Raw genomic sequence first — 25,659 nt, 5'->3', positions numbered from 1 at the left:
GACAGGGTCTCACTGAATTGATTGTTTATTTTGAAACAGCATCTCCCTAAGTTGCCAAGGATCTGGCTATGTTGCTGAGGCTGGCCTTGAACCCCCAATACTCCTGTCTCAGCCTCCCAAGTATTGAGATTACAGACATATACCAGATTACATAGTGTAAAAATAGTTTTTTAATGAATAGTTGAGCATGGTATGCACATCTATAATCTAAGTACTTGAGAAGCTGACACAGGGGAATCCCAGGTTCAACATCAGCCTAGGTAACTTAATGAGACCATTTCAAAATAACAAAACAGGGCTTGGAATATAACTCAGAGGTAGAATGCCCCTGAGTTCAATCCCCCAGTAACACACACACACACACACACACACACCCTCAAAGGTTTTTTTAAATTTTTATTGGTGCATTATATTCATACATCACCAAAAAGTTTTTTAAAGCACAAAAATGTTACATGCTATTTTTGTTTGGAGGAGGATGTTTAATGTCTCTTCTCAGTCCACTGAGAGGTCAGCGGCTAGCTCCTGGCCTCCCTTGGAGTGCCCTGGTTTTCATGTGCTGTTTCTTGCCTGCAGTGGTCCGGGAAGCCATGTAATGAAGTTCCTAATGAATCAAGTTTCTGTGGTGAGAGGGTGTGGGCTCCCCAAGGTGCCCGGCTTTACACCTTGAATGAGATAGGCAGCCTCCGTCTTGAAGAAGTCCATCCTGTCTCAGGCGCTTGTGTGTTTACTGAGCCTTTTTTTTTTTTTTTTTTTTTTTTTGGTGGTACTGGGGATGGAACCCTTCTACATCCGGGCTACACTCCCAGACCTATTTTTATATTTTATTTGGAAACAGGGTCTCTTAAGACAACGAGGCTGGCTTCGAACCTGCGTGATCCTCCTGTCTCTGCCTCCCAAGCATGGGGATTACAAGTGTGCACCACTACACCCAGCTATACCTCACTTGTTTTTTGTTTTTTGTTTCTGTGGTACTGGGGTTCCTGGAAACCCTTCTATCTCCGGGCTATACTCTCAGACCTATTTTATATTATAATTTTTTTTATTAGGAAGTAGGATCTCATAAGTCAGTGAGGCTGGCTTCAAACCTGCAGGATCCTCTTGTCTCTGCCTCCCTAGCGCGGGGATTACAGGCGTGCGCCACCATGGCTGGCTTCGGAGCCTTTTTTGAGGGAGGCTTGGGCCTCATACAATACAGCCTTGGAAGCTGGTCAGCAGTGCAGATGGTAGGTGTCTTTGTCATTTGTCATGGGGTAACAAATGGAGGTACACAGACCCCTGGGCACCTGATGCAGAAGGGGTCTTTCTTGATGCCTCTGCCTTAACTTAGACCTGTAGAAGGTCCAGGAGGACCAGCAAAGTCCAGGGAAAAGCATTTGGAATTTTCAAGACAAATGCCTCCCTTCTGAAAAACAGGATCTTCTTTCTGTTTAGATGGAAGCTAACTTGCAAGGTGAGATTCTGGCCTCATTCAGGCTCCTCTGTGTATGTGCTAGAAGAGCAGGGAGGCAGAGTTGGGGTCCCTGCACACCGCGTTCCAGATCGGCTCCTCGGATCCTGGGGAACGTCACAGATCCTGGGGGAAGTCAGGCCCCGAATGCCTGCTGCCACTCACCTTCCCCCAAGTCATCTAGTCTCTCCCAGATCCAGCTGCTCGGCTTCTCTATAAAAGCAGTGGGAACAATCACCCCCATTGTTGTATCTGTTAGTAGCATTAAGTACCACTTGTGGGATAACTAAGAAATCTAGAATGTCCTATCATATTTTATAGTTTCTGTCTTCCCTCCCTAACATTGCTATGAGGGTGGTGGTATCATAGAAACATCAAATTCCCGCAGCGTTCTTAGCACAGTACCTGTCTGACTCTGCTGCATTTTCTGAGAGTATGAGCTCCATGAAGGCAGGGAATTTGTCCCTCTCATTCCCTGCTCCGTCACCAGGACTTGGGGCGGTGTCCAGGACACAGCAGCTACTCAACACATGGTGAATCTTTTTCATATTGTTGGATAGACCCCATTTTTACAGATGAGCACACTAAAGCACAGAGAGGTTTAGCGGTTTAGTCAGTTCAGAGCAGGAAATGCAGGAGTTAGAACCTGGACCCACCTAGTGTCTGTGTGTGTCCTGCCAACCTCTCTGTCACCTGTTCTGGGAAGAGGGAATGATCCTGATAGGAATCGCGAATGCCAGCCACGTGGCCCTAAGTTGGAGAGCTCCTGGTTATGGGGTGCTTTGAGCTGGCAGGTGGCGAAGATGGCTTTGCCTATGTGAATTGGAGCTGGGGTACACCGTGCCTGAAGCCCATCTCTGAAGCTGAGACCATACACTCCTCCCTCCCAGAGGTTCTGAGGCGATTTGTCAGCTGTGAAACCTAATAAGTCCACACAGTCTGAAAAGAATATGCTGTGGGGAAGTAATTTCAATTAAATAATGTAATAGAGAAATCATATATTCCTTGGGAGAGTGTGGTGAATTGTAAGGAAATACGATTTTATGACATATAAATCAGGATGGATTCTTCTCCTTTGCTTTGCTCTGCAGATAAAACATCACATGTTCTCTATTGGGTGTAACTAATGAGGCTTGTTTTTCTAAACTTAATTTGGAAGTATTTTTTTAATTATCTGTCACCTATATATAAACTTGGCAGTGTTTTTTTGTTTTTAAATTTCATCCAAAGAGACCCATAGCAGCACAAATTACACATTTACCAGCCTTTCTTTTGTATTTACCAATGGGGTAAATGGGTGCCACATTATCAAACTAGAATGATTGAAGAAGGAAGACCATCTTTCCCTTTGGCCCCATGTTGAGATCTCATATATTGAAGTTATAATGTATGTGATTACACTTTGCCATGAAGAAAACATTTTACTTTTTTTTTTTTTTGGTGGTACTGGGGTTCCTGGAAGCCCTTCTATCTCTGGGCTACACTCCCAGACCTATTTTATATTTTTTATTTGGAAACAGGGTCTCTTAAGCCAGCGAGGCTGCCTCCAAACCAGCGCGATCCTCCTGTCTCCGCCTCCCAAGCGCGGGGATTACAAGCGTGCGCCACCAGCCAGGCAACATTTTACCTTTTTAAGCAAAGTAATATCTCAGTTCTAAGTGATGATGTCCTTAAATAGAGCTCAGGTTTTCCAGTTTCATTCAAGAGTGGTATTTTTATGAATTTATGAAAATGTTTTTCCTTTGTGATTGATTTTTGTTTGTTTATACATTCACAGGGTGGGGGGACTGGGAGATAAGTATTCTATACCTGCCCCAGGCAAGACCATCTTCAAGTCATCCTCGAAAGACAGCTTACTCCCTTCTAGAGATATCTTTAGAGTTGCAAGTCTGTGGGGCATCACAACAGTGGATCATTTGCTTGAGATGTTTTTTCCTAACCTCTAACTTAACATCTTTCTTTTCTGATCTTGTACAAGAAAACAAAATTAAGAGTTCAAAATACTTTTTCCTAAGGCTACTATACAGCTTTTCTCCTTAGATGTTGTATAACTATTGATATTTGTATAAATGCTAATGTACTTATGGCCCTGAACATCCAGAATGATCAGCCCATTGTTCTTCTGTGCATTTGAGAAACCCGGGTCACAGCTGGCTTGCAGCCATCAGGGTGGGAACAAACTGTGTGGGTACTTTGTAGATGGAGTCGCATTCTTGGGGGTGAGGAAATGGTTTCTGATTTATTTTTAATTTCTTTTTAGGTGCATTTTGACCAATTCAAAGAAGCGTTAATACTTATCTTGTCTAGAACTCTCTCCAATGAAGAGCACTTCTCAGAACCAGGTAAGTGCACTAACTTTCCTTGTCTGCATTCTCCTTGAACATCAGCCAGAAGGGAAAATGTGGGGACCTTGAAGCATGTGTGTGAAGGATTTGGGACATCTGCCTTTCGCAGATTGGGCAGTTATTTCCAGTGACTTCTCTTTCAATATTATCATAAAAGCCTTGCAGCTGTTGAACACTAAAATGATACTTTACTCCAGCAGTATATTATGGAAAAAATAATTGGATTGTTCAGAGGCAATACATCAGCTGGTGTGGCTCTAAGTCATTCCAGGAATGAGCAGGGTGAGGCTACGTGGTCGCTGCCTGCATCCTTATTTCCTGTGCAGAAGGGAGCGTATGATTTGGGGGAAATTCTTCCTTAAAGGAGAAGGGTGGCTGGTCTCTGGTTTAGTGATCATTCTTTTTAGTCCCAGTGAGTGGATAGCCCTCTGCTATAGACATGACTACATGCCATTATGATGATATCTCTCTCTCTCTCTCTCTCTCTCTCTCTCTCTCTCTCTCTCTCTCTCTCTCTCTCTCTCTCTCTCTCAAATGAGAGCTCCTTGAGGACCATGTGGTTCATTTCTGTATTTCCAGTGTCTAGAAGAATGCTTACCTCATAGTATCCAGTGAATGATTTAAAAATAAAAGTCAAGCCGGGTGTGGTGGCGCACGCTTGTAATCCCTGCACTTGGGAGGCAGAGACAGGAGGATCGCGCAGGTTCGAAGCCAGCCAGCCGCGCATGCTGGCTTAGGAGACCCTGTTTCCAAATAAAAATGTAAAAATAGGTCTGGGAGTGTAGCCTGGAGGTAGAAGGGCTTCCAGGAACCCCAATACCACCAAAAAATAAATAAATAAATAAATAAATAAATAAATAAATAAATAAATAAATGCCATAATATTATACTTCATTGATTTTTTAATTTTTTTAAATTTTAATTATTTTATTTATTTATTTATTTATTTTGGTGGTACTGGGGGTGGAACCTAGAGGGTTTCTACCTCCGGGCTATACTCCCAGACCTTTTTTATATTTTATTTGGAAACAGGGTCTCAGCCTCACTAAGTAGCTGAGGTTGGCTTCGAACCCGTGCGATCCTCCTGTCTCAGCCTCCCAAGCACGGGGATTACAAGCGTGCGCCACCACGCCCAGCTTCATTGATTTTTTTTTTTTTAAGTGCCATACATTATAAGACATATTGTTATCTTAGGTATTGCTAAAAAGACACATTGTTGCCAAATTTAATTAAAATGCCATTGATTGTAAAATCCATCCTAATTCCATCACATTCAAATCTGATGTTGGAGAGTGTATGTGCCTTAGGATCTATGAAACATGGTAAATATTTAAGAGGACATCTACACAGTATAGACGTTTGTATCAAAGTATAATCTGGTTTATCAAATCAATGGTTATCATGGGCTGGGGTAGGGGTTGACTATAAAGGGCATGAGGGAATTTTGGTGATAGTGCAACTTTTATATCTTAGTTGTGATGTGGTTGTGTGATTATATGAGGTTTTTCAAACCATAGATTGTTCATTAAAAAGGTGAAATTTAAGCCAGGTGTGGTAGTACACTCCTGTAATCCTAGCACTTTGTAGACTGAGAGAGGAGGATCTTAGGTTCAAGACCTGACTCAGCTACTTAGTGAGACCCTTAGCAACTTAAGAGAGACCGTGTTTTAAAATAAAATAGGGCTGGGGATGTGGCTTGGTGGTATAATGCTCCTAGGTTCAGTACCTAGTACACACACACACACACAAGTGAAATTTATTTTTACCTTGATAAGCTTGACTGTGTGTGTGTGTGTGTGTGTGTGTGTGTGTGTGTGTGTGTGTGTGTTACTGGGGATAGAACCCAGGGCCCTTCTACCTCCGGGCTATACTCCCAAACCTATTTTTTAAAATTGGTGCATTGTAGTTCCCAGACCTATTTTATATTTTATTTGGAAACAGGGTCTCACTAAGTAGTTGAGGGCCTTCAAATTTGCGTGATCCTCCTGTCTCAGCTCCCAAGTACTGGGATTACAAGTGTGTACTACCACACCCGGCTAATAAGCCTGACTTAAAAAAGAGCATTAAAAGTATCATTATAGGTTTGAGATTAAGGAGAAATCACTAACATTTTGTGGCTACAAGCCATCATTCATTGTGACCTATTCAGATGAAGCATAGATCGGAACTCATTTTTTAAAATTTTTGTGTGGATGATATTGGAAAAGGCATACATTCACACAGAGCTTGGTGTCTCCCCCCCCCCCCGCCCCCGGTTTCCCTTTCCTCCTCTTCCAACAATGAGTGCCCAGGTTGACCATGCTACATTCACAATTATGCACATATTCGAATGTAGCTCCTCCATTAATCAACCTCAGGCTTCTTCCTCTCCTACCCTTCCATTCTAGCTTTACTGAGGTTTCCCCTCCATTATATGGAGTCCCTCTGGTATCCCTAATACTCCCTATTTTGGGCATATTAGAGAAAACATATGTTCCTTCTCTTACTGTGCTTGGCTAATCTCACTTAACATAATGTTCTCTGGGTCTTTCCATCTTCTTGCGAATGACGTGATTTTGTTCTTCCTTATTGCTGAGTAGAATTCCATTGTGTGTATTTCCCATAATGTTGCAATCCACTCATCTGTTGATGGAGACCTAGGTTGGTTCCATATTTTGGCTATTAAAAATTGTGCTGCTATAAACATAGGTAAGCATATGTTACTGTAGTTCTTTGATTTCAGCCCCTTTGGAAAGATACCCAGGAGTGGTAGAGCTGGATCAAATGGTGGATCCATTCCCAGTTTTCTAAGGAATCTCCACACTGATCTCCATAGCAGCTGAACTAGTGTGCACTCCCAACAGTGTGAAAGAGTCCCTCTTTCCCCACATCCTCGCCAGCATTTGTTTGGACTCATTTATTATCCTCACTGGTGATCTAGTTCTGCATTGTACCTGTTGGAATGTTCCAGATTTGTGTCATGTGTCTGAACACTCCTTCAAAGACGTTTTAGATCCTGGATTGAGTGCCCCCTTCTTTGTTAATGATGACCACCCCTAGATTAGTCTCAACTCCGAGATTTCCTTGAGCTCTCTGGAAGACCCAGTGAGCCTGAGAGAAAGAGTCTTGCATTTTTGAGACTTTTGCAGACTAATAGAATTTCCACAGGTAACTGCTGCTGGAACATGGAAATTTGTTGCTTGTAAGAGTTCACATTTTGTTGGCGTGTGTGTGTGTGTGTGTGTGTGTGTGTGTGTGTGTGTGTGTTATTGTGAACCCAGGCTGTTCTACCTCAGAGCTTCATCCCTATTTTTATTTTGAAACAGCGTCTCGCTAAGTTGCCGAGGTCTGGTCTTGAGCTTGCAATCCTCTTGTTTCAGTCTCCCAAATACTTGGATTACAGGTGTACACCACTGCACCCGACTCGCATTTACTTTGAAAAGTTTGTCATCCTGATGGTGATTATGCAAGATCTAGGGACCCTGAATAGATGAGTGGTAACATCAGCACTCTGGTATGTTTTAATATGAGCATAGGTAAAACAGACATACATTCAGTCCCCTTCCGTGTGGTGATAATGTCCATTTCTATGGATTCAGAATAGGCTGCCCTGCCCGTAGTCCACACGATCCTTTTGCTGCCCTTTCTTCAACACTGTAATGTCACCTGCCAGATAATTGTTATAATAAAGATACAAATGTATGGTGGCCACAGATGGGGAAGCCGCCCCCTAGAGTTGTGCCAGGCTGGAGTCTAAGCAAGAGGGTGAGCTCGAAGTGGTGGGTTGAACTTGGTTAACAGCCAGGAGGCAAAGCTGATAAATTCAGCTGCTGCTGATGGTTCACGATGCTGCGTGTTCAGGCAGAGGTTATTATTTGGACTAGTCTTCAGGATAACACACAGAAAGGATATTTTTACTTTTTGTTTTTTTGTAGTACTGGGGATTGGACCTCCAAACTATACTCCCAGTCCTTTTTTATTTTGAAATAAGGTCTCAGTAAGTTGCTCAGGCTGGCTGTGAACCTGCAATCCTCCTGTCTCAACCTCACAAGTACTGGGATTATAGGCATGTGCCACCAGACCTGGATCACAGAAGAGATTTTTATAGTTTTGCTGTGCGCTCTGTCCTTTGAGTAGGCTATGGTAAATCTTTGTGACAAAATGCCCCAAATCAGCTCAGGGCAGCAGCAGGGTACTTATTGATAGCATTTCAGCCAGGATTTATTTATTTATTTATTTATTTATCGATCTATTTATATGTTTATTAATTTATTTATTTGGTACTGGGAATTAAGCCTGGAGGCATTCTACCTCCAAGCTACACTCCTAGCCCAACTTTATTGCTTATTTGGAAACAGGTTCTCACTAGGTTGTTGAGAGCCTGGCTAAGCTGCGGAGGCTGGCTTTGAACCTGCGATCCTTCTGTCTCAGCCTCCCAAGTACTGGGATTGCAATTGTGCACCACCACGCCTGGCTTTGCCTTGCCTTTTGAAATCTGTGGTCCTGGTGATGCGGAGGAAGATGTTGCCCTTGAGCCCTGGAAGGAGACTGAGCCATGGGAAGGCTCTAGTGCACAGCCTTAGGAACTAATGCTTTATGACACCTACAATTTTTATAGGTTAAATACCTGTATCAGGCTCTAATACAGAAAAGTCAGCTCGATGTGATGGAAAGAACCCTGAGCAAGGAGTTAGGAGACCCTGCCTCAGCCTCTCTAATCGTGACCTTATAGGTTACGCCCCCTGGTCTTTGGTCAGCTCACATCTAAAAGTAGTTGTATTGAAAATTACTTAAAATCCCTTTTAACTCCAAGATTGAATTATGTTGTCTTCCAGTATCTAAATTACATTATCTAAGTCTATGAAAAAAAGCTAGCTTTGTGTTTCTGTAAAATTTTACCTAACCGAAGTTGACACGGTAAAGCCTGTCTTCCAAGGACAAACGTCCAGTATATGCAGTGCTTTTGTATTCTTCTAATAAAAGCAGTTGTATAAAAATAGTGCAGAAACAGAGCTCTAATTTGAGAGGAGGTGAAATTATTATTTACATAGTCTTGGGCTTCACCATTTAAAACTTCTCTAGGCTCTGTTTCTATATTTTTAAGAGTGGGGAATGGATTATTTTCAGCATCTTTATAACTTATATTTGTGATTCTAAGATTCTAAGAGCTTTTCCACTATAAAGCAAATATAATAACAACTATAACATAATGAAAAAAATGCCAAAATTCAGATAAGAACAGAAAATTGGATTGGGATGTCAGGTAAATTTCAAACCGATTAATATTGCCAGGGGCATACTTCCCTCACATCTGTGTGTACATTTAATTTTAAAATTACTTTTCTTGGATCAGAGAGGACCAACAGCTTAATTATTAGCCATTTATTCAATTTGTGGGGCTTTGGATTATTGTTTTTTTTTTTTTTTTGTAGTGGAAATGCTGGTACAGGCTTCAATCTACCTGACATCCACACGCAGCTAGACCCAGCTGCCAGAGACCTGGTCCTCATCTGATGCATCTTGCGTTAGATTTCTGTTTTAGAAGAAATGTTAGCCTAATGCAGGAAACCCTTTCTTTACCTGATGTGGTTCATTTAAAACATCTTTCCTTTGCTTATTAGAGGGGGATAAAGAAGAAGACCCCCCCAAAAAAAGAACTCGGGTTTGGAAAGGCCAGCTCATTAGAATAACAAAGGTAGGCATCATTTTAGTGCAGATGATTATTTTTGTACCAGATGTTTCTAATTCCAATAAACACCCCACATGCAATTTTTTTTTTATTATTTTATTAATTCTTTTTTTTGTGATACTGAAGATAGAATCCAGGGTCATTCCACCTCCAAACTACACCCATAACCCCAGTCCAATTTTTTTTTTTTTTAAACTGAGTTGCAAAGGGCCTCACTGAGTTGCAGCTCTCACTGAGTTGCAGAGGGCCTCACTAAGTCAAAGCTGATACTGTCCGAGAACCATGATCCTCCTATCTCAGCCTTCCAAATGCTGGGATTACAAGCGTGCACCACCACACCCGGCCTTTTCTTTGTATTTTGAAGAAGTCATAAGTATAATAAATAGACCCCTTTGTATTTACGTACCAACTGTGCACTGAAGTAGGTTCCCTGGCATGGCATTGGGCTAGATCCTGATTTGCCTGGATGGAAGATTTGTGTTTAGAGCTACTATGTTCAGAGGCCTTTGGTCAGGCTCTAAAGTCTAGCTAATAAAGTCCCCATTTGGGGAGGTGTTCTACAGAGATGGCCCATGAGGCTTGTTCTCTGCCCTCTCTTTGGCTAAGTAAGAACTTAGTTTCTCTTCTCTTGGTGTCAGTAAGATGCTAGTAGTGATGACCATAAGTTTTCTCCAAAAGTTTAGAGTAAAACAACTATGACCACCAATAATAACAATAAAAGAAGGTGTTGAGAATGTCTTTATAAGGTCATGAAATTGAAAATACACCTATTAGTGGTCATATAAAATGATAGAACCTTTTTTATGATAGAACCTTTCTAGAATTACTTGAGATAATAGGTATGAAGAACTATAATAATACTTTTGGCTAATCAATTCTATTCTCAGTTTTTATGCTACATAAATTATTATGGATACACACAGAGATGTGTAAGAGCACTTATTTCAGATACAGTGTATGTATCAAGTGAAAAAAATTGCCAATTTATTTTTAATCATATAACCAAAAATTAAGCATCTATTAAACTGTACTATAAAAGATTACTTATGATTATGATAATTTTACTAAGGATAAAAGTAGTCCTTTAAAATTATATGTATAAGCCTGGCATAATGGCACATGCCTATAATTTCAGTACTTGGAAAGCTAAGACAGGAGGATCATAGGTTCAAAGTCAGCCTCAGCAACTCAGTGAGACTCTTAGCAACTTAGCAAACCCCTAAATATTAAAATAAAATAGGGCTGAGGATGTAGCTCAGAAGTAGAATGCCCCTGGATGTAAACACACACACACACACACACACACACACACACACACACACACACACACACACGTATAGGTGTATAGGGCGGGTGAGAATGAGGCAGTTTACATAGGAATTTTGTCTGTATTTTACTTCATCTTCAGTGAGTTTATAAGATTTCTCAACAGAACATGAAGATGATAGTTTTACACAGAGTCTTAGAGAATTGGTGTGCCCCTCTCATATCAGCTAATCAATGAAAAGGAGACTAACAGGAGAAAATTAGGTCAAGTACAAGGTCAGGATGAGGGCAGCTCCAGTTTCTGAGATGGCAAACTGGATAATGTCATTATACATTTGCCATTAATCTTGCCTGTTACAAAGAAAATGAGGTTGAGGACATTTACTTTGGGATTGCGGCTGGGATGCTCGTCCTGACTTTTTTGCTTCTCCTCCTCAATGCTGGGTACTTGTCCCAGGCCTGATGGCTCTGGGCTACCAGTGGCTCCACAGGAGTCTTGGTGGAAGGACCAGGGTATGGCTGGAGCACCCAGCACAGGTTCTGTTATGCACCAGATAACAGACATTGCACCATGTAGCAGCTGTTGTTTTTCTTCTTTCTGGATGTGGAAGCTAAGCCCTCCTGAGGTTAAGTACTCCTAACTCTGATATGAACTAAGCATCTGCATCTATGTCTCTTTGAATTCAAAGCTCTGGCTCTTTCTATAATTTCCTGCTGCCCTGAAAAGTGGTACAGCCTAGCTGGGCCAAAATCCTAATGTGCAAAGCACTTTTAGAAAAATACGACCATGGTCATCAGTAAACTGGGAGCTATAGAAATTATGACATGCACAAAATATATAGGAGAAGGGGTTCCAGGAAAATGGTGCCAAGAAGGTACTGGAAAGAAATGAGCTTTGAGTTGTGCCTTGAACAGTGGGGGGAGGATTAGGGCTTAAGAAGCAGGGCCTCCTCACAGAGCTCATTCAGTTAATCCTTCCTTGCAAAGGCTGAGGAAACTATCAATAATCATTATCTACTCAAAGATCATTTCTTGTTGACTGATCAACTACTATAATTCTGAGAGAGACCATGAAGTCAGACTAATTATCCCTGGGCATTGGCACACCGCACTCCTCTGCCATCTTCAGCAGGCTGGGACTGCTGCCTTCCCCTCAAAGCCTTTGACCTGGGCAGAGCTAAGCAGAGAACCACTCCCCAGTACCTTTGTGTCCAATATTCCAGCAAGAGGCATCCTTCTGATGGATGGAAAGGAAACTGCTCCTAAAATTCTGTCACTGCATCCAGAAAGGACCTGAAAGACTCTTCTCCTGGTAGAGATTCCAGGAGAGGGAGTAGCTGGGGAGTAAGGAGCTAACTTCCCTCTACCACGTGGAGCTTCCTGGGAAAGGACCATGTGCACACAGAGGCATGAGGTGATGGGGATGCTTGTAGGTGATGTCCCCGAGGAAGGTAACATCAGAAGACTCTTTTGTGCTGTTCATTCTCTCCTGGCCTCTCTTCTCCCCTCCCTACTCCTTTCTTCTTTATAGCACCCCAACTCGCCTCTACTCTTTGGTCCCCCTCTCCATTCTTCTCCCACCTCTTGGTCATCCTCCTCCTACTTGCTTTTCTTGCTCCTCTCATACCTCACCTCCCTCCACAGGCCTCTAAGTCTCTTCCATCTCCTGTGCCCCCACCCCCTTCTCTTTCTCTCTTGGCCTCAATCTTTCCATCTCTGTTAGTTTCTGTCTCCGTTTTTTGTCTGTCTGTCAATCTCTGTGAATCTCTGTGTCTCCAGGTCTCAATCATGGTTTCCCCTTTGATCCTTTCTCTTCCCTTGTCTCTTGCTAGAATCGGGTGTGGGTTCACACTCCCATCTTGGCACCCCTGTGTAAGGGTGCATTCAGAACAGGCGAGGAGGTGGGGTGTGCGGTGGGGCTGGGCATGCTCATTTGCTGCACAGCTGCCTTTTCCCAAGAAAGCTTCAGGATGGAGGTTGTTTTCAGGTTTGCACGTGTTTCAATTTTGACCCTTTCTTGCTTCAAATAGATAGCAGGAATCTGTGAGCTCTGCAGAAATTCGGTACAAAGGGCCTCAACTGGCATTGCCTCTGTGCTGAGGTTCTTTGGGAGGGGATGGTGCCTCCTAGGAATGGGTCTCTGGGCTCACCAGATAGATCAGGAAGGGAAGAAGAAAGAAAGGGGGAGCGAGTCCAGGAAGAGCATGTGTGTACCACAGGGCCAGACTTTCTTCTTCATTCTTAGAAATGGTCTCAGGTTATTTGGGGGGAAGTCTGAGTCAAAAATGGTAGAATGGCCATCTTATCCCTCAACAGGTTTAAGGTGACCCCTTGCCCATGGCAGGTGAATTAAATGAATCTGCTCAACACGAGGGGTCCTCTTTGAAAGTCTGCTCTAACCTTCCTTGTCTGTGTTGTGGCTGGGGCTTCATCAGAGGTCCTAAGCTTGTGTTTGTGCCAAGAAAACATTTAACTAAATGCGTGGAGGTCAGGCTTTGGGATGACTCTTCAGCTCCCCTGAGGGTCTCATTGGTCTTTCTTTGTCGTCCCTGCAGTGGGCTTGGGAGCGGAGCCTTCCAAGTGGTCACATGGTGGCCGTGGTCAGCGCATGCTGAGCCTAGAGCGTGGACAGCTACTTGCGCCTTCCACACCACTGCAGGGAGGAGGTGGAGAGGAAGGAGGTGTGCGAGTGTTGTCCCCTCTGCCCACCATAGGCTTGTTGGCTCAGTGTCGTTCTCCCTGACATTGGCTCTCAGCTTTTTTTTTTTTTTAAGCACAGGGCCTTTTGGCCACAGGTGATATATGGGCATGGCAGTTCATTCTGACCTGGAAGGTGAACCAGGTTATCACAGCTCCGGAGATTCCTTCTTGAGATAGATGAAATGTGTAGTAGGGAATGAGTACTCAGGCTTTACTTAACTTGTACAAAGCAATATATTATTTATTTTTTATCTTTTGAATTCTTCCAAGTAGAACTTTTTTCTCTAGCTGCTTGGTAGAGACTCTCTTTTTATCACATTATTTTAGCATCTTTAGGGGATTGAATCAAGGCTTCTTCTCTTTTGTCTCCTACCCATAACTGTTTGCTTTATGGACTAAAACCTAGACCCTCAGAGCTAGGACAGGCAGGACTGTCTCCGAGCCACCCTACCATGGCCAGTGTGTCTTATGACAAGCTCTCCTGGGACAGGGCTGAGGCTCCTCAAGGCAGGCTGGGCTGTTCTGCTCTCCTCCAAAGGCTAAGTTTTCTTTTTATGTAGAGATGCCAAGTAGGAGAAATGGAAAATGGGAAAGAAAACAACTCAGAAATGGCACTCTAGGCAGAATCGTAAATATGCTTTCAAGGAACTAACATTCCAAAGGCAGGGTGGTTCTTACACTTTGTTTCATTGATATTTTGCATCTTTTAATTTTTTTGTGTGTGTGGTACTGAGGGGGTAGAACCCAGGGGCTTTTACCTCCAGGCTACACCCCAAGCTCTATTTTATAATTTATTTGGGAACAGGATCCCACTAAGTTTTTGAGAGCCTCACGAAGTAGCTGAGGCTGGCTTTGAACCTGTGCGATCCTCCTGTCTCAGCCTCCCGAGCGCAGGGATTACAAGTGTGCGCCACCACGCCTGGCTTTACATCTCTTCTTGGGGCTTGTGATTAGAGCAGTTACACCTATGTTAAAGTGAGCTCTGCAATATAATTTTACTTTTTAATATTTTGGATACTGGGGATTGAACCCAAGGGCCTTCTACCTCTGAGCTATACCCTTTTTATTTTATTTAACTTATTTTTTGAAACAGGGTTTTGCTAGGCTGCTGAGTACCTCACTTAGTTTCTGAGAGTGGTTTCAAGCCTGCCATCCTTCTATCTCAGCCTCCCAAGTTACTACTTGGAATTATAGGCTGTGCCACCACGCTTGTCCTAATTTTCTCTCTTAATAAACAGAATAACCCTATATTATCTGGCATGGTAAAAATTGTTTCAGAGTAAAACCCTGACAAAAACATTTTACATCTGGCTATACTCACAAAGTAAACAAAGTACCCCAGGCCTGCAGTTTTGCGACCCTTTCACTGGGCACCAGAGGAAAGGAATGAGGCATTTTCAACTTCAGTATATGATCAGCTTAAATTGCCACTTTGGTCTCCCATTGGTGGACGGCTACTGTTGACTCTGAACCCCTGGTTGATATTAATTAGGGGAATCATGGTTTCCAAATGCTTAACATAACGGTGACTATGAACCATGAATGTTCTCCCTGGGCCTTTTTATTCTTGTGGTATCTCTTTTCTGTGTGTGTGTGTGTGTGTGTGTTTCTTGGTATTGAAACCAGGGGCATTCTACCTCCGAGCTATACCCCCAGCCATTCTTTAATTTTTGGTTTGAAACAGGGTTCTTGCTAGGTGGTTGAGAATAATGAAGCTGATATTCTCAATAGGAGGGGAACATAGACGTGTTTAATTCTAAGAGGCAACTATATTTATTTATTTATTTATTTATTTATTGGTACTGGGGATTAAACCTAGGGCCAGTCTACCTCTGAGCTACACTTCCAGCCCTATTTTATTTTTTAATATGAAACAGGGTCTCCCTAGGTTGATGAGAGTCTTACTACTTGCTGAGGCTGACCTTGAACCTGCGATCTTCCTGTTTCAGCCTCCCAGGTACTGGGATTACAAGTGTGTGCCACTTGTAACTTGTCAGAGGTAACTATTTTTAAATGACGTGATGAGTCAAATTCTCCCATTGAAGTACTAACCAGGCCTGCTTAGTTTCCGAGATCAGATGAGACAGGGCATGTTCAGGGTGGTATGGGCATGGGCAAGTCTAATTCTCTGTTGGTTACATGGATGATTTGAGAAATTCAGTGATGAGGAAATCATTAATAATCGATTTTTATTTTGTATGTGGTAATATCTTTATTCCAAAAAGATTATACAGTTTATGGAAGACATGAACTTACTGTTTGCTCAAATTTGATTATTATAATAAAATACAATTAAAACATGTTTAGTTCCTGGCAATCCAGAATTAAATAATTAAACCAAACTCCACAGGGTCCCTGATGGTTCCAGTTTATTACATTTCATTGCTTAGCAGAAGAGCTGGTTGGAGTCCATTGTAGCTTGCTACACTACGGGATAGTTAGTCGCAAACATTACAGCTCCCAACACTTTGGCATAGTTAGTGAGTAAATAACTGTGCCAAGTGTACTGGTGCGTGTCTGTAATCCGAGGACTTGGGAGGCTGAGACAGGGGGATCACAGGTTCGAAGCCAGCCTCAGCAACTTAGACTGTCAGCAACTGAGCGCAAACCTGTTTCCAAATAAAAAAGAAAATAAGGCTAGGTGTGAAACCCGGAGGTAGAATGCCCCTGGGTTTAATCCCTAGACACACACACACACACACACACACACACACACACACACACACACACACAAACAAACAAACAAACAAAAAAAACCCTATTGAGCCATTTTGCCCACAGGTAAGTTGAGGGCTGGATCACAGCAGGACTCTCTGAGACCCTCGCTTCCTCTCGCTGCTCTTTCCCTCTGAGACAGTGCATCGTGCTGTGCAGTGAGAGCTCCTTCTCCAATTCCATTCCCTGGATGACTTTGTTCTCATGCTGGGAAAAACCCATGTTCTCTTTTCTGAGGTTATGTTTTCCTTTTAGTCTTTTCCAAGCCCACATAGTCAAGAATACTGTATCTTGTTGTCTGCTGCTAAACTTTAAGACTATCTAATAAATTAAGGATGGTTCTGCATTGCTCTTATCTGACTAGCGTCTGTGGGTGTCAGCTGCCACCAAGCAGCTCGGGTGTCTGTGCCACTCCTGAGTACCCATGAGCTGACACACTCTCTTCTGAGAAAAGGTACTTTAAATATGCATGCGATTTGCGATATACGTTTTGTATGCTTGAACACTCCCTGTAAGAGAACCGCTCGACCTGATAAAAATGACTTGGCTGGGACTTTCAAAAAGCTGCATATAAATATCACTAGAGATATTTATACAGTATCTAGTATAGCCGGCACAAATACTTCACTCTGAGCTTTGCTGAGCATTCTCAGAATACTTAGGCCACGTCTGTGAGTCTCGTGAAATCTGAGCTTAAACCAGAGGAAGGGCATGAGGAAAGGTGGTTAATCCAACAGGGTTACCAGCCCCCTTTCTCAGAGAAACTATAAAGCGGGGGCTAGCCTATCACTGCTCACTGGTGGTAAATGAAGGGTCTTGTTCTTTCAGCTCTTAACGAATCCACCCTCATTTTGATGGTGTTGTACATACCTCATCTAAAACGCTACCTGTCATGAGTTCTGAGATATCTTGCTAAGACTGTCCCCTATTGGGTTCTGTACAGAGACAGTATGCCATGTAGATAACAGAAATCAAAGCATTGCCGGTCTTTAGTATTTTAATGGAATACTTTTCTCCTCCTAATACTGTGCAAGGTAGTTAAAAATCTTTATGATGACATTTAAATAGAGTGAAGTATCTATTGTGCTGCTTTAAAGCTGCCCATAGTAGAGAAAGGTTAGTCTGTTGCTGTGGTGGCGGTGGCAGCTGTGGCGGCCGGTGACGGTGGAGATTGGTGGTGGTGGTTACTGGTGATGAAGGTGAAGGCGGGAAACGTTGAACCTGAGACTTGCAGTGTCAAAATGGTGAAGTCCTTCTTGAAGGTCAAGAGATGGTTCTCCCCTTGTGAACATTCCTTTTTATTTTGTAGAAAACTGAAGCGTATGAAGAGAAAAAAGTGCAACACGTTATTTTCCGTCCTTCCTTCCATCCCTTACCATACCTCAGTACTTGAGACAGGGTCTCCCTAAGTTGCCCAGGCTGGCCATGTGACCCTCCTTCTCAGCCTTCCTCCTGAATAGCTGGGATTAGAGGCGTGCGCCACACACCTAGCCCATCATTTTTCTTAATGCAGTTTTGCATTTTCTGTTTTATTCTACAGCTTTTTAAATTTTATTATGAGATCTTGAGGCCAGTTTTTGTGTTTTTTGTTTTTTTGTTTTTTGCGGAACTGGGGATGGAACCCATGGCCGTTGTTCCTCTGAGCTACACCCCCAGCCATATTTTTTTTTATCTTTTTTGAAACAGGGTCTCACTGAGTTGCGAAAGGCCTTGCTAAGTAGCTGAGGCTCCACAAACCGCGATCCTCTGGTCTTCGCCTCCCGAATGCTGGGATTACAAGCGTGCACCACCACATCCGGTTGATGGTTTTATAGAGGGCACTAGCTGTTGTTAATTGGTTAGAAAACACTGTGCCAATTTCTTTGTTCTGCCATCCTGCTCGTCTGATGGGTCATGAAGTAGAATGGTTAAAAAACGGGGTCCTTGAGGTAAAGGAGGGTGTTTCAGACTAATTGGTGTGGATATAACCTTTACAGTGTTGATATGAGGCCTGCTGTGTTACTATTTTGCAAGACTTTCTCCAAAATGTCTTTTTGTTTTTTCTTTCTCTCTCTACCCCCACCCTGCAAAACATCAGTTTAATAAACAGAACAGATATGATTCCTTACCTTTTTCTCATCTTTTTTTGGCGGGTGGGGAGTACTGGAGATTGAACCCAAGAGCATTCTATTTCTGAGCTACACTCATATCCCTTTTGATTTTTTGTTTTGAGACAGGGTTTCGCCAGGTTGTTTAGCCTAGAACCTGCAACCCTCCGGTCTCAGCCTCCCAAGCATCCTGTTCTTACTTTGAACTTTCGAGTCAAGTTTCTGTCACTGTCACATCTCTCCCAAAATATGCAGCTATATACTTGTGATGCTGTAAATCACCCAGAATTAGGAGTCACGCTCTGCACCTGACCCGGCAGCTCATATACGCCCACGGCCTCTCCAACTGGCGGACAGCGGCGTTTTATTTCGGGGCTGGTATAAGAGGCTGCGTCTGGAGGCTGAGCGTGTCCACTCGGGGCTGAGGGTCTCATGTAATGTGGCCTCAACTCTTGTCTCCTTGTCCAGACTGCTCACTGGAAGCTCAACCCAAATATGTTAGAGGCGGCAAGCGCTATGGGCGGAGGTCCTTGCCTGAGTTTCAGGAGTCTGTGGAGGAGTTTGCGGAGGTGACTGTGATTGAACCCCTGGATGAAGAAGCGCGGCCTTCGCACATCCCAGCCGGCGACTGCAGCGAGGTATGGTGTCGTGGTTGTGAGTGTGCACATGCACGTCGGCCTGGCTGCCGGTCTACAGCACACACAGCACAGGCTCTTCTCAGTTACTCCTCCTCATTAATGGTGTCATTTGCCTTTTGGACACCTGTGGTTAATCTCTCTGTTGCTTGAATGCTTTCACCTCACTGTCAGCTGTTGGAGAGCTGGCATCTCTGTGCATGCTTGTGTGTAGACAGTGAGATTCCAGTTACTGTCACATTGTCTGGGGTTCTACTTCTAGCTTTTCTTGGGAATATGTCTTTCCCCATGGGACAGGTATCTTTAGTAATGTAAAAAGCTAGCAAACTCTTTCCCTATCTCCCAACCCCAGACTAAGACAGCATCCATTGCAGGGAGGAAAATGAAAGGCACACGTGAGTCTGCATCTTACCTTTTGTGGTGTGATAGGGTAGCTCTAGCCCTGGCTTCTTGCCCCAGGGTACCTGATGTGACCCTTCAGCAGTGGCCATGGTTCTCCCTACCGGTTCTGTCAAGCCAGGCCCCCGGCCTCCCCAGCATGAGTGGGCCGCCTGCCTCCCTCAGCTCCCTTCCTTCCCCTTTGCACATTGCCATCATCTACCAATAAAGGAGAAGTGGTAACATTTTTTTTATTCTTTCTTTATGACTCACTTATCAGCATCCCATTTATAGAACATGATTGAAAATGCCAGGCTGAGCAAGCTCTAAATATGCCTTGCAAATCTCAGCCCAGATCGGGGCTGCCAATATTTCAGATACTAATACAAGCTAGAAAAGAGACAGAGTGCCTCCACTTCCTGAAAGAGGTCTGTAGATTATAGGGTGTGTGTGTGTGTGTGTGTGTGTGTGTGTGTGTGTGTGTGTGTGTGTGTTTTCATGGCTGCCTGACATCTCTGTTGAGCTTACTCAGAGCTACAGGAAATTTCCTCCTAATATGTCTCCAGCAGTCAGACAGCTGGTGTCTTCAACCTTCCAGAATACTTACAACCCCACAGTTAACTCGAAAGAGCCCAGATATTGAGCAGAAATGCAACTGGCAATATGTCCTGAAGTTTATAACAACACTTGAGCAGCCTGCCAAATAGAAGAAGCTTGCACCATTAAAAAAATAAAATAAAAAATCAAGTGATACTTGTCCTCAGCCCAGAAGTGAAGGAGCAGTGGCAGAAATGTAGAAATGTGAGTAAGCAGAGAAAAGCGACTGGAAGCAGGGAGAGGAACAACCCACGAGAGTGGAGTGAGCAGTGTAGGGAGGAGCGATGGGTAAAAACAAGAAGGAGATAGGAAACCCCTTCTTGGAACATCACAGAGCCCGGGCAGTCCAGGACAGGAGTGGCTTCCCAACTTAGCACGGTTTTCATGGTCTCTCCCCTGTCTAGGGCCCTTTGAAAATTCAGACAGAGACCTTCCCCAGAAAGTTGCACAAACTCACATGCACAAAACCTTTACACATGCAACTACAGAGAGGCACATAATTCTCATACTTAAGGTATTGCAGTATCCGTATTACAGTATTTATCTTGTTGCCAGAGAAGATACTGTTTTACTGCATAACCTTGAGTAGTATAAAATGTATTTGAGATGCTTAATTATGAAGAAAAAAGAAAAAGGTTAAACTGTCTCAAACACTTTAGGAAGTAAGCTTTATTACGTGGAAACCACTTTTAAGTCTAATATCCCATCCCTCCAACTATTCTTAACATATCATTTGCTGCTAGGAAATTAAATTATTACTTAACCTTTTGAGATGATAGTTTCTGGTCATCACCTGGGGATACCCAGAAAGTTCTGTCGGAGCTGCCTGTTTCTGGCAACGTATTTTTTATATCCTCAGTATATCTTATCTATTGACTCCTAGTGAGATTTTCTTTTAAGAAGTGGGACTATGGTTTCATGTAAAAATAAAGATAAGAGTTGGAGCCTAAGCCTGAGCCAAGTCTTGCTGCTTGTAAAAGATACAGTGAAAGAATCGTTTCACTTCCAATGAGCTACAGCTTCTCTTAAATACCCTGAAACCTCTTGGATGTGACCTCTGATGCTGTGTAAGAACCTAGTTTACCACTCTGTCAATAGAACTGTAGATAAAGGCTGCAGAGGGTCATTTCTCTGGATTTCTGTTCTCAGAAATCAGTAGGAATTGGTTCAATTTACCAATTTACCAATTCCTACTGATTTCTGCCTTGATAGTGTGTTATATCCTACAAGGGTACCAGATAATGCCTCCCTGCCCTGCCTCCTCTTTTTTTTTTCTTTTGGTGGTATTGGGTACTGGGGGTAGAACCCAGAGGCAGTCTACCTCCGGGCTACACTCCCAGAACTATTTTATACTTTATTTGGAAACAGGGTCTCACTAAGTTGCTGAGAGCCTCACTAAGTAGCTGAGGTTGGCTTTGAACCTCTGCGATCCTCCTGTCTCAGCCTCCCAAGCGTGGGGATTACAAATATGCGCCACCACACCCAGCTCCCTCCTCTTTTTTAATTACCAAAAGTGAGCTCAACCTAAATTCATCCAATTGCTTCTCCACAAAAGGAAGAGTTTTATAAGCTGGATCAATTATGCCATTTTTTCAAATCAATTCTCCTAACATCCTCAAGATTCCCATTGGCAGTTAAAAGGGCAAATCATAGCTCTGTGCGGCTCCCCTGGCCACGGTCCCACTTGGCTGTGGCCACTGGTGTGCGCACTCTGGTGGGACAGTTCTGCCAGCATATCTGTCTCATAGCATACCACTGTCAACATGGCATCCCTGTTTGCTGGGCAGTTTCTGCATTTTCCTCAGCAATTGAGAGCCTCTCCATTGGCTAGCAGAAAGAAGTTCATGTGCTGGATGGCACAGGTTTGCTCTTCCAGAGAAGCTGTCTAGGTCTCCCAGGAGATGCTGGTAATCGTTCCTATTGTAGAATGGCCCCATTTGGGGAGTCCAGGGAGGGGAAATTCCCAGTGACCTGTGGAATGTGTTTACTCTTACAGGAGTCTGAATCTGTCAGGAGCACTTTATTGTACTTTTGGCTTCTGTTTTTCTCCCTTTTGGTTGCCTGAGGCCCTTTTGTCTCTGGATTTTGGCATTGTTAAGAATCTTTTGTTTAGGCTCATGCTTCATCTCAGTGCCACCAGGCAATATTGAAGGTGGGCATGTGGCTGGGTCTCTCCCGATGTGAATATTTCATAAGGAATAGACAGATGGGGAGCTAGAGATAGCTGTCTTAGGTTGCTTGTGGGTTTCCTTTGATTTCCAGGTCTTGGCTTAGGGGAAGGCAGGATTCTTAGCTTGCCTGAGGACTGTAGTTTCTCTTGCTCTCAACATGCCTGATTTTTTTCCCCCAAAAGTAATTTCAGAGTTTCTTGATGAAGACAGTAAAAGGACCTGAACCTATTGTCAGAAGTTAAACAGAGGGGATGTCTGACTATTGCTACCTAGTAAGAGACTAATTTTAGCTCTAGGTTGAATCAAGTAATAATTTTCTACACCTGATGACTTCCAAAGAGCTGGATAGTTGGAGGAAACAGGCCACAACAAAGCCATCCCCAAGTGGCTTGCCTCCTATCACAATAGGTGAACAGTCATCTGAAATTCCTCGGCCGGACATGATGCTCCACACCTGGAACCCCAGTACTTGGGAGGCTGAGACAGGAGGATCACAGGCTCAGGACCAGCCTCAGCAACTTAGTGAGACTTTCAGCAACCTAGCAAGACACTGGTTCAAAATAAAAAATAAAATGAGAGTAGGGGTGTAGGTCAGAGGTAGAATGCCCCTGTGTTTAATCCCCAGTATTCCAACAAAAAATAATCCCCCCTACCCTTTCCCTCTGGAGTTATTTCAAAGGAGGGAAGGTTGCTATGGACTGACAAGATTTATTCAATTTCTGGGTTAGTGGTCTACAACATTTTTTTCTACATCCTTATTTGGGAAGCCCTCTCCCCTAAGTATAACCAAAATAAGCAGTAATTTTCACCAGTCATAATTCTCTGGAGTCCACCTATAATTCCATTCTTTCTCTCCCACTTAAGTAAACATCTAGAAACGCAGATGAGTGTAAGTGAGGCTGTTCTAGAGATGGCTTTGAAGTACCTACGTTTATATTTAAGTCCCACGCGAAGCTTCAGGCTCCATCAGCCACGAGGCACTTCTAACTCATCTGGGGACTGTTCACGGTGCACCATTTTGATGTGTTGCTGTGGGTTAGTGTCTCTTATCACTGTAGAGTAGCTGATGTTGCACCTTGACCTGACACACCCCTGCACACACATACAGAACATGTGAAAATAAACCTTGTTTCAGGGTGGGTTTTTTTTTATGATGCTTGACTTTTGTTTATATTAAATATAAACAAAATTATATATTAAGTTATACTATATTAAAGTCTCAACATCAATTATAAACATTTTAAAAGTCACCATTCTAAGCCCCCCCCCATCAAACAATTTGATTCTTTGTTGCTGAAACAGAATTTCTAACCTACTTACTAAGTATGTCTCTCCTACAAGTTTAGTTTGCAAGGCAATAAAGACCTTCTATAGGGAAAGACTGCTGTCGCGTTAGCACCGAAGGGTGCTGTTTCAGAATTCCATGTGGTGCCAGCCGCGGTGGTTCACATCTCTAATCCCAGTAGTTGGGAAGCTGAGGCATGAGGATCGCAGGTTTGAGGCTAGTCATAGCAACTGAACAAGACTCTGATTCAAAATAAAATATAGAAAGGACCGGGAATGTAGCTAGATGTAGGATGCCCTTAGGTTCAATCCCCAGTACCCTCCCCTCCAAAAAAAATTCCAATTGAAAACCCTGAGACAGAATGTCCTGATTCACAAGTGACAGATAGGTCCCGTCAGCAGGCTGCAATGAGCGTTCACTTTCCAATATAGTGTTTATGTGGCAAACAGATCCCTTGGGAGTCGGATCTCTTATCTTGTCTAGTATTGAGAGAAAAGTGGTGATTTTTCGTTTTTCATGGGATCATATTCGCTCAAGTCAGTTCAACAGGACATTCTCTTCTGAATTAACCTGGACTAACAAAGGGCACATTCTTGATTCCAACCTGAAGTATGACGAATGAGATTTTGGTTGTCACTGTGCTTTAGTAAGAAGAAACAGAAGTAAGACTTGAGGTTTGGAAGTTTATCCCCCTTGAATATGCAGGAGTTACCGGACTGACCTTGAGTTTTATGTTCATGTTTCTTTTGAGGTAGATGGAAAGGGGAAAAAAACAAAACTAATTGTTAATTCTATTCTCTATTCTTCAGACCTGGTAGGAAAGATTGTGCAATTAATACAATTGGGGCAGGGCCACTTTGCTTTCTGCCCTGGTTGAAAACAGGGGCCACCTTGTTAACTGTTTTCCTCCACAGGGAATAAATCAGGTCTAGTAAGATTTTTATCAAAAACAAGAAGCTTTAAACAGTTATTTCTTCAACTGTAGACAATAGTCATGTAAGCCAAAACCGTTGGCTTGCACAGTAAGGTTTAAGTGAGAACCTGGGATAAAAAAGCTGACTGCCACATTGGCCCAAGAATGGACAGGCAAATTCAGGCTTTCTGCTGGAGCTATAGGGATAGGAGGATGGGGTGGTAATTGATGAAATCCCCCCCCCAAAAAAACCAAGAGAACCGATTTTTCTATCCTACATAAAGTCAGACATCTTTAAGAAGTGCAAACATGATTTATCTTCCCCTTATGTTCAGTTTCATAGATGCATAATTTTGCAGCTAAACTTTATGAATTATTCATTTATGTTGTATAGAGTCAGTAGTCACTTCTGGAGCAAACTTCTGAATAACTGAGAGAAGTTCCGCTGAGGTCTTTTGTAGTTGAAACACACCTACTTTGTCACTGCTCCCTGGTTACATTTTTTGGTTTCAGCCTTTGAAAGTGAGCAGATTCTCTGCTGTTACCATTTATTACACCCAGTGCTGTGACATCCTCAGGGTAGAGGGTTTTTTTTTTTCTTTTAATGCCATTCTGGTCTGTTCTTTTATATTTCTCAAGCCTTGTTAGATCATCTGGCTCTTCCCAGAGATGAAACACTCATTCTTTGAAAGTGATTTGAGAAACCCCTTCAAAGCTAATAAAGACAATTCTTGTTCTAATAAGATGTTAGACCTTGGTGTCCTGGTGAATCTTCCTAACGTGATCCCAGAAAGAATTCCCTTGGAGTCCAACCTTCATCTCCTTCTAGATAAAAAATCTTGAATACAGCTGGATGTGATGGTGCATGCCAGGACTTGGGAGCCTGGAACAGGAGGATTGCAGGTTTGAGGCTGACCTCAGCAACTTAGTGAGAATACTGTTTCAAATTAAAAGTAAAAATAGCGGGGGATGTAGCTTGGAGGTAGAATCCTCCCGGGTTCAATTCGCAGTGCCAAAACATGATGCTGACAATGGTGATTATTATTATTAATTATTATTTTTAATCAGAACTAAAATAACAAATCAGATGTGAACAAGTTAGCTTTAGTGATGTTAGTAACATTTTTCAACTATACTGTTAAATATGTTCCACATAGAAAAGTACTGTTAATTATCCATTGAGCAACTCTCATGAGCAGTAGAGGTATAAAAATGCCCCTTCCCTTTAACAACTTCAAAATCCAGTAAAACTCGAAACCAGTTCCCTAACCTTGGTAAGAGAAGAGGCTCAAAGCTCAAACTTTTAAATTTCACATTTCCTCACACTAGCAGTCCAGAAGGCTTTTGGCAATGTAATAGGACTCATCTAAATGTGTGCGCATTTAGAAATCCTGCATTGATTCCTGTTATCCCCAGCGCTTACTTGCAGCATCTAATTGCTTTTAAAGA

The 25,659-nt window shown here is 42.9% G+C and overlaps 1 protein-coding gene across 5 annotated transcripts in view; it reads left to right on the top strand.

The window, feature by feature from the left end:
* Positions 1-25,659, top strand: part of NIN (ninein) — a gene marked incomplete at both ends in the record, with an annotated part of 106,246 nt that overhangs the window by 6,779 nt on the left and 73,808 nt on the right. For all 5 annotated transcript variants that reach the window (XM_080708090.1, XM_080708089.1, XM_080708093.1 and 2 more), the window contains 2 exons: positions 3,711-3,792; positions 18,700-18,869. In XM_080708090.1, the coding sequence (XP_080564216.1) occupies positions 3,711-3,792; positions 18,700-18,869 (252 nt within the window). The remainder of the gene's footprint in view (positions 1-3,710; positions 3,793-18,699; positions 18,870-25,659) is intronic.

Source organism: Muscardinus avellanarius, assembly GCF_963383645.1.
Source record: "Muscardinus avellanarius genome assembly, chromosome: 12".
Classification (NCBI taxonomy): Eukaryota; Metazoa; Chordata; class Mammalia; order Rodentia; family Gliridae; genus Muscardinus; species Muscardinus avellanarius.
This window is presented reverse-complemented; position numbering and strand designations above follow the sequence as displayed.